The sequence below is a fragment of the Poromitra crassiceps genome (assembly GCF_964638095.1).
Source record: "Poromitra crassiceps genome assembly, chromosome: 4".
Classification (NCBI taxonomy): domain Eukaryota; kingdom Metazoa; phylum Chordata; class Actinopteri; order Beryciformes; family Melamphaidae; genus Poromitra; species Poromitra crassiceps.
The window spans coordinates 29812496-29821930 of NC_139626.1; the positions used below are offsets into that span (position 1 = coordinate 29812496).

General features: G+C 43.5%; 1 protein-coding gene across 1 annotated transcript; it reads left to right on the top strand.

The window, feature by feature from the left end:
* Positions 1-90: 90 nt before the first annotated feature.
* Positions 91-7439, top strand: znf646 (zinc finger protein 646; the record flags this gene model as incomplete). Its single annotated transcript, XM_083636232.1, has 3 exons — positions 91-2702; positions 2976-4049; positions 5397-7439. The coding sequence occupies 3 exons, from the start codon at positions 91-93 to the stop codon at positions 6280-6282; spliced, it is 4572 nt and encodes a 1523-aa protein (XP_083492358.1). The 3' UTR covers positions 6283-7439.
* Between the last annotated feature and the right edge of the window lie 1996 nt (positions 7440-9435).

Sequence of the window (9435 nt, forward strand, 5' to 3'; positions counted from 1 at the left end):
TCATATGGACGAGCTAGACATCTAATGCATTTCCCCTCGGAGGGGGGTACCATTTCAGTCAGGTGCAGTTATTTCAATTAATATCCTGTAATGGCTGGGCAAGAGCCTGGCAGGACAAAAGGTTTCCCTTGCAAACAGTGTGGCATGGTATGCTCCAATATGCCCAGTCTGCTTGAACACATGGATAGTCACCTCCGACAAGAGGAGGAACCAAAATTTAAATGTGATGAATGTGGACGTGGTTACAGGCATGCTGGCAGCTTAACTAACCACAAGAAGACGCATGATGTGGGTTCTTTTCAGTGTCAACTATGTGGCAAAGATAACTCTAATGCTTCGGCCCTGAAGAGCCACCTCCGGAGTCATACTTCACAGAAAAAATATTCCTGCACAGAATGTGGAAAGGCATTTCGTCTGGCTACACAACTGGTCACGCACGAGAAGGTTCATATATCCAGGCAAACAAAGGAGCCGTCGTTTAGGAAGGTAGACATGGAGTATGCCACACTTGAAAATAGCCACGATAATGAAATTGAAAATGATCACTCACATTGTCTCGGTGAGCAGTCAGAGACTGTAGCAATTTCTACAGAAAATAGCCCCACTGGGGACAAGATGGGGCTAGTCGATAATGTGGAAACCGAGACCTCTGATGATGCAGCAAATCGACCTTTCAGATGTGATTTGTGTGACAAGTCATACATACACCATCGGAGCCTGACCAATCATAAGAAGACTCACCAGGTAGGAATGTTTGAGTGCACGGTCTGTTTCAAACTGTTCAGTAACATGGCTGCCCTCTACAGCCATCAGAGAAGTCACAAGACAAGAAGTGGGGCAGACCCGGGTGCGATGGATGGGACGTACACAGGCACTACACCAGACCACTTTTCACCTCAGAGCCAGGAGGCTCCAGTCAATTTCTGCCACCTATGTCAAGTACTGTTCCCCAGTGACGAGGAGTTCCAGGAACACATCCAAATGCACAACTCTTCATCTGTGTCATTTGGGCTTCAGGATGGCTTGTCAGAGAACCACAATATATCATATGACAACAGTATTGCTTCTCCCGAGTCCAATTTTTATGCTTCTCCTGCAAATAATGTTCCTTCAGTGTCGTCATCAATGGATAATCATGGAGATTATGATCAACCCCAGGAGCAGATTAGAAGTAATGGTCATATTTATTCAGACTGCTCCAATAATCAAACGCCATCCTCCAGCAACACTCAGGGAGAGCCCTCAGTCATCGACTCAGATGTTCTCCATCCTACACTGGCACATGCCCAAAATGCTGATGATGCAGGTGAAATGGAAGAGAACTTGGCTACAGATTCTGATGGGCGTCGCTTCAAGTGTGAGGTCTGTGGTAAAGGCTACCGGCATTCTGGGAGCCTCATCAACCATAAGAGGTCCCATCAGGTCGGGATTTACCAGTGTTCGATCTGCAGAAAGAGTTATCCTCATCTGGCCGCCCTCAGGAGTCACCTTCGCCTCCACAAGGCTCAACCATCCTCTTTTAGCCTGAACAATGAGGGAGACTGGCTCTCCTCAGAGCCTCTGACTCTGGAAAACCAGCAGGGCTGTTTCCCCTCACACGACGAGGAGGACACTGACCCGCTGCTCGGTATCGATCAAGAGAATGCAGCTGACCACAGCAATGGAGCGTTGTACCATGAGCAATTCCGTCCGGATTATTCCCAGGATTTGACTGTGCATCTACCTCATGATGAGCACCTGATGCAGAGGCACATGTGTGCAGACTGTGGCGAGACATTCGCAGACATTGCAGGGATCAAAGCTCACAGTTGCCCCCTCCTACAACAGCAACACGAAGCTACTAACAATGGATATGGCAGTAATATGAACTTCCAGGACAGGAATGGTCAATGTGCCATAGGAAATACAGGTGATAATGTAGAATTCCAAGGTCTGAATGGTAGCCATGACCAAAATTACTTTGAACAAAATTTCCATGAGAATATAAATAGCGATCAGTTGAATGGCAGCGGGGAAGGGGATAACTCTGAAGAGGATGATGATGATGGCGATCTTTATCAATGCTCTGTATGTGGGAACAGCTACACCAGCATGAGGGCTCTGAGGAGCCATCTCCGTGGGCACACTCAGGCCCATGGTACCCCTGCAACCTCAGTGCCTTCTTCCATGTCCTCCCATGAAGAAGTGAAAGATGATGAAGCAGGAGAGATGGTGATCTGTAGCACATGTGGGGAAAGTTTTGCCAAGAGGCAGGATTTAATTGTGCATCAGCTGCTACACAACAAGGCCCAGGTAGATGATGTCAACCCGTTGCATATGAACAATAGTGACCGGTCTGGAGGCAAGCTGGAGGCCCAGAGCATCATCTGTGGCAGCTGTGGCATCTTCTGCACCAACTACCATCATCTCGAGAGCCATGGTTGTACAGCTGAGAGGAAAAATGAGTCGATAAACGGTGAAGAGAAAATGAAAGTAAATGTTTCCCCGGCTGAAGAAGTGCAACGCATCAAAGAAAATGCTGATAATGAAGATCGTCAGTATAAGTGTGATCAGTGTGGGCGGTCATATAGACACGCCGGCTCCCTTCTCAACCACAAGAAGTCCCACAAAACGGGAGTATTCCGCTGCCTTGTTTGCCAGAAACGCTTCTACAATCTACTAGCCCTTAAAAACCACCAGAGGTCTCACTTTGATGTAAAGAGGTTGGTGCCAGCTTTAAGAAAATTCACTATACAAATTAAACGCTGATATTTATTATTTTGTTATTATTTATTTATTTATTATTTACTCCTATGACAACTATGTCCATTCTTGTGAAAGTGATTGTTGTTAAATACTGCAGTGAAACAAGCTAATCATTGCTTCTGTTGTCTGCATTGCAGATGTGTTTTGGCATCATACCTCTATTCCTTCTGTAGACTGTCCTTTGTTTTGCAAACACAGGATTAACCATGTGCCTTGTCTCCTCCCCCCAGGCATACTTGCCACGAGTGTGGGAAAGCCTTCAAAATCCAGAAGCAGCTATTGAACCACCTGAGAAGGCACAAGGAGAACCAAGCCAAAATCCAGGAACTCAACAACCAGATCCAGGCTCTCATGCAGATGAATGGGACCAGGTCAGACGAAGGAATGCAGTCCCTAAATGCAAATGCCAGTCAGGCTTTGACCCCCGCCCGGCGGCGCAGACCACGCCCTGGAGGCAAAAGGGGTCAAACAAAGACGTTAGTGAAGTCAGAGGAGCGAGGCGACCTCCGCCCGTTCGCCTGTGACCAATGTGGGCGCACATATCGGCACGCAGGAAGTCTGGTCAACCACAGAAACTCTCATAAGACAGGTGAATATTATTGTTCTGTGTGTAACAACACTTACTCTAACCAGCTAGCGATGAAGAACCACTTGCGCAGCCACTTTGCATATAAGAAACATTCGTGCCAAAACTGTGGAAAAGGCTTCAGGGCAAAGAAGCAGTTACTAACCCACGTGTGCGCCGATCTCCGAAAGGACGGGAGAGGAAGTAGGAGGGGTCTAAAAACGAGAGCCTTTAAGTGCAAGGAATGTAAGCAGGCCTTCGTGTGTGTTGATCAACTGGTGGCCCACACCTGTGGTGGACCTGCAGGCAAGAGTGTTGCACAGACACACGTGTCCCGAAATAGAGAGGAGCGGCCTTTTACCTGCAGCATATGCAACCGCAGCTACCGTCACGCAGGCAGCCTCCTGAACCACAAGAACACCCACAAGACGGGACACTTCGCCTGCACCTTCTGCGCCAAGCCCTTCACCAACCCCATGGCTTTACGCAACCACACGCGCATCCACACGCAGAAGAAGAAATATGTGTGTCTGACGTGCGGCAAGGCCTTCCGCCTCGCCAGCATCCTGCACAACCACCAGAAGGTGCACAACCGGGTGGCGAGTCACTTCAGCTGCCCCGCGTGCGGCAAGAGCTTCCAGGGCCGCTCCGGCCTGAAGAGGCATCGCTGCCGGAGGGGGCGGGAGAATGCGCCGAGAGCCGGGGTCCAACAGTCAGAGTGTGGAGACAAGTGCTTCATGTGAGTTACTGTCCCATTGAACTGAGTATGTAAGTCATGTTCTGTCTTTTGAGTCATTACTGTAGTACGTAATTTTCAGATTCATATTTATATTAATTTGTATACAGTTAGGTCCCTATATATTTGGGCATGATTGGACACAATCTTCATTTTGCCTCTGTACACCACCACAATGGACTTGAAATGAAACAATCAAGATTTGAGTTCTTGAAAAGCACTATATAAATTGTATGTTTATTAAGATGTGCTTGAACTGCAGACTTAATTTGAGGGTATTTACATCCAAATTAAGTGAACGGTGTAGGAATTACACAACATTTTAAGGACCAAAATTACATTTTAATGGACCAAAAGTAAGTGGACAAACTAACATAATCATCCAATCGTCCATGGAAGTCTGCAGTTAAAGCACATCTTTATTGTTTCATTTCAAGTCCATCTGGTGTACAGAGCCAAAATGATGAAGATTGTGTCCAATGTCCAAATATATATGGACCTAATTGTATATGCCATTTGTTGTACATAACTTCTGATTGCTATTTTGAATGTTTGTGGATGATTTTGAAGTATATTTGCAAGAAATTAGTTACCATATCAGTCATATCATTTCCACTTACGACAGTAATTCACTGTTGGGTAAAATGATCTGGGCAGCAATGGAATATTAAGGATTGAATATTAGGGCGGTGCCGATTCACTTATCTCCCGATTCGATACTATCACGATACTTGGGTGCCGATTCGATATATATTGCGATTCTTAAGTATTGCGATTCTACGATTATTGCGATTCGATATTACGATTTATTGCGATTTTTGTTTCTTTTTTCTTTTCTTTTTTCAGTTTGTTTGCTTTTTTACACTAGATTAGAACATGGGAAAAGTTGAATCATACACTAGAGACTGTATATTATATCATGAGTAGGGCTGGGCGATATAGTTGAAAACAGGGGCGGACTGGGATCATAATTCAGGCCGGGCATTAGATACCAAGCAGGCCAGGCCGATATGGACCGACGCGCGTGAAATTTGCCCGTTTGAAGCCCAATTTGGGCCAAGTCCAATTTTACAATGAGATGCACCCACTTTAACCCTGAAGTGTAATTATTACTTCAGACTAACTAATAAAGTAATAAAACCACTAGTAAACCAGTAGGCGGCGCCTGGCCTGCTGTTCAGTGAGTGGCCTGACTGCGGGCACCCCAATTTTTTTTTTTTTTTTTTTTTGCGATTATCGATTCTGGAATAAAAGATCGATTCAAAAAATTGTGACATAAAAAATCGCGATACTTAGGTGAATCAATTTTTTCTCCCACCCCTATTGAATATGAACGTGTTCCTGCTGCAGGTGTGACCTGTGTGGGCGCTCCTACCGCCATGCTGGCTCCCTCCTCAACCATAAAAAGACCCACTCGGAAAACCTCCACCACTGTACCTTGTGTCTGCAGACCTTCCCTGATCCTCTCACCCTACAGATACACTCCCAGATGAAGCGACACTGCTGTCCCGAGTGCGGCAAGACCTTCTGTCTCATCGCACATCTGCAGAGCCACATGGAAGTGCACTCAAAGGAGCGGTCTGTGGTGTGCAGCCCCTGCCAGCAGAGCTTTCCCAACACCGCCAGCTACCAGCAGCACCGAGACATGCACCACAGGGCTCAGGGCCACTATCAACAAGGTATGGATAACGACCTCTGCTGGGACGCGGGCATAAACGAGACCATGGGGATGGAGGGAATGCCCAAGCTGGTCCCGCCGGCGTTGTCCCATATGCCAAGTAGCATTTCTGACCCACGCGAGACGAGCAATGATGCCGCTGGCGCAGAAGAGAAAAGCCATGTCTGTGAGCACTGTGGACGCACTTACCGCCACGCCGGCTCCCTGCTCAACCACAAGAACAGCCACAAGACGGGCTCCTTCTTCTGCTCCGTCTGCCAGAAGGAATTCACCAACCTGATGGCTCTCAAGAACCACCGGCGCATTCACACCGAGCCGAAGCGCTACCAATGCCTGGAGTGCGGCAAGGCGTTCCGCGTGTCCACTCAGCTCATCTGTCACCGACGGATCCACACCAAGGAGAAGCCGTTTGCCTGCCTGCTGTGCGATAAGAGCTTCTCCAGCAAGTCCAACCTGCGGCACCATCAGAAGATGCACCAGAACACCCAGGCCTACGACTCCTCTTTTAGCATGGATGCAAACACTTTTATGGACCTGGACATGGGCTCTTTCCTTTGAAGTGGGATTCTAGAATATATAAGAGAAGAGAGGGTGAGTGGTCCTCTGATTTATCCCTCTATCAATAATTGTAAAACAGTATTTTTTCAGAAAGTGCCCCGAGGTCCTCCTGACAAAAGCTCCTTTGAAGACACGCACATTTCATTATTGACTTCCAATCTTACCTCTGCAACAGATGCTGCGACGTCAATGAAAAGTCTCCAGTGTTTATCAGTCAGGCCGCTTTTTCTAAGGTCTGAATGTTTTCCATAGAGTACACAAGACCCCAGAATACTCTGAAATATAATACATACATTACATTTAAGAGTCCAGTCTCCCCTCATTCCTCTTCAACCAACCAACCAAAGTGAACAGAAAACTGCAGCCCAGGTCCATGTGAGAACATGATCAACACATTTGACGACTTGCTTTTTTTATGAGATGGTACTGTTCTGATAAAGGTGATATTTGCTCTCTTGCAATGTATAATTGTGTTCAGTGCCTCCGTAAGTTCCTTACAAAAGAAAATATACAAACTATATTTATCTCTGAATCCTTTTGTCAGCTTTGCCATGGGTGTCGAAGGACTGTCACTTTCCTTTGAGATTTCACATAGGGCAAGCCTGTTATTATTCAGTCAAATACCTCTGGGTGTATCCAAAGGTCAATGGCAAAGTGATTTCCTGAAATCATGTAATCAAGTAAATGGTTGTACTGCTAATAATATTCAAGTTCACGTTTGAGTGGCATTGTATGCTAAAATGGATGTATTTAATAATTTATTCCTGTTCTATTGATTTTATTTTCTGTGCATATTTTAATAGAAAAACTTTTTATGGATGTTGTAAAAAAAAAAAAAGAGAGACATCTTTGAGGACTCATGTAGCCTTTAAGGAACTTTCATCAATCGATTTGTAATTCCAGAGTTCTCAGTTACAACAGATAGGAATGAATTAGCCAAGGATGGTGTAATTGGCAACACTCAGGGGAAAGGATCATACCTGATGTGTCAAACATTGTAGATAATCAGTTTCTGAACTGAGCATGACATTTTCTCACCTGTGCCATTTCTACACCTTTATCATTTTGCTCATGCAGTTGTCAACTTTCCTGCGCATTGTCTGTGTGTAACATTGTTGATACCTTTTATTGTAACTTCACGTGCATTGCATGAATTGTAATCCCCTCGAACCTTTGAGAAGCATCAGTTAGGTTTCAGTGACAGTGCCTAAAACATAAGTCGATTGTAGCAATTAATTGTTTATTTCATGTGAATAAACATTTTCTCACTGTAATTGGTATAGCGTAGAACACAATGTTTATTTTGTCTTTTTCATGTTTCTGATTTGAAAGTTCTGTTCATTCTGGAATATTATTAATCTCCCGATTTGTTAACTTTCTCAGCCACAACTGGTTAAAACATATTTTATGGACTCTGCAAAAGTATTGCAACAGTGAAGCGAAAGTGGTTCCTTTTTGTTCCTGTCCCCCTCAATAGTTTTCTCCCTCAAAAGTTATGAGACAAACAAATGATAATGATTTAGGCTGTTTTTTTTTGTTTGTATACTAAAACATCAGTATATGTGCTCAAGGTGGTTTTTTGTTTGTGTGCTAAAACATCTGTATATGTGGTCAATACTCCTAATTTCAGGTAAGCACAAGTATTGCTAGAAACTTAGCTTTATGGGGTTAAAGAAAAGAACCAGTTTCATTTTCACTGTCAATTAACAAGTTGCTGTTCTGTGATAAATGTGCAATTATTGTTTCTTTGGGCTACTGTAAATTGTCTATGGTGCCTGTTGTTCCTTTGGCCGTTTCTTTTTTGACAAATCAGAAATCTAAGTAAAGTGGAGAACACATGGCCTTTGGTGTCATTTTAATAGTATGAAGTTATCTTTGTTTATACGTTACATTTCCTATATTAATGTGTGGCACTGGTCAGACCTATGAAATACCTCATCAAAAGCCCTGCCTACCTAGCAACTGATATTGAATGCCTCATGCAGCTTAATTCTAGAGAATACACTGTAATCATGCAAAGTTTGCTAGTAATGACACAGACTGATCATCTATGAAGCATCAACTTCATGGTTTTACTTCATGGTTTGCAAGAGCTGTTTCTACCACAACATGATTCCTTCTCTGCGATTTGCCATTTTCAAAATTGTATTTGCACATTTGGTGGTAGAGAAGCTCGTAGCCTAGGGGGGAAGTGAAGTCTGTAATAATGCAGCCACCCAGGATACGGTTTTTAATCGGAGTGTCAATGCAACCACCGCAAACCCCCCCATCCCGCGACTTGCCTCCAGTTGACAGTGAATGGGTTGGCTGGGCTATGATAGTTCACCTCACCTGAGTTTGCGGGTCATAATATTTAAGCAATATGCTGGACTCTTAAAAGATATTGTTTCAGTTCATAGCATCAGTTCACCTCTCATTTGTTTTATGTCTTACCATTGTATCGAGTACAGTGACTTGCCATCTACCATTTTTGTTACATTATTTAAAATCGTACATGCATTGATTGTGATGATTGAAACTGTCTTACTGTAATCTATTTTCATATACCATGGTAGCCTACATGTAAAATGACATGTCAACATTTCAGTTAAAACTGTAGACTGACTTATTGTTTAAGAAAATGATCACGGTCTGTTCTCCTATGGCACTTACATGTTAACTCCTCTGTCCTTGATCACAATCACAGCCTATAGTATTTGTGTCATGTGTTTATCTCAGAGCTCTGTAAATATTAGGATGAAATATTGGTTGTATCTGTACATTTATGGCAAGATTTTCTTCCGCAGGAGAAAACTGCTAGATTAGCTATTGTGTAATAAAAAGCATATACCACACATTCTGATTTATTGAATTTTTAGTGCTCAAACAAGTCTGCTCAATATTTAATTCATATTTATATAACTATTTTGTCACTCTGAAGTGTAGATTTTTACTTCTCTGTTAGATCTTAGTTTAGAATATAAGCAAATTATTGAAAATTAGTTGTTGAAATTAAATGACTTGGAAAAATACAATGTGGTCTGTGTCTATATTATTCTCAGTGAATTGTGAGATTGATATCATTACATGTTAAGCTGCTCATAAAGTAGATATAAGATTTTTTTTCCCAATTCAACATCAATAAGCCTTGCATTTTTAATGAAAGTTGTCAAT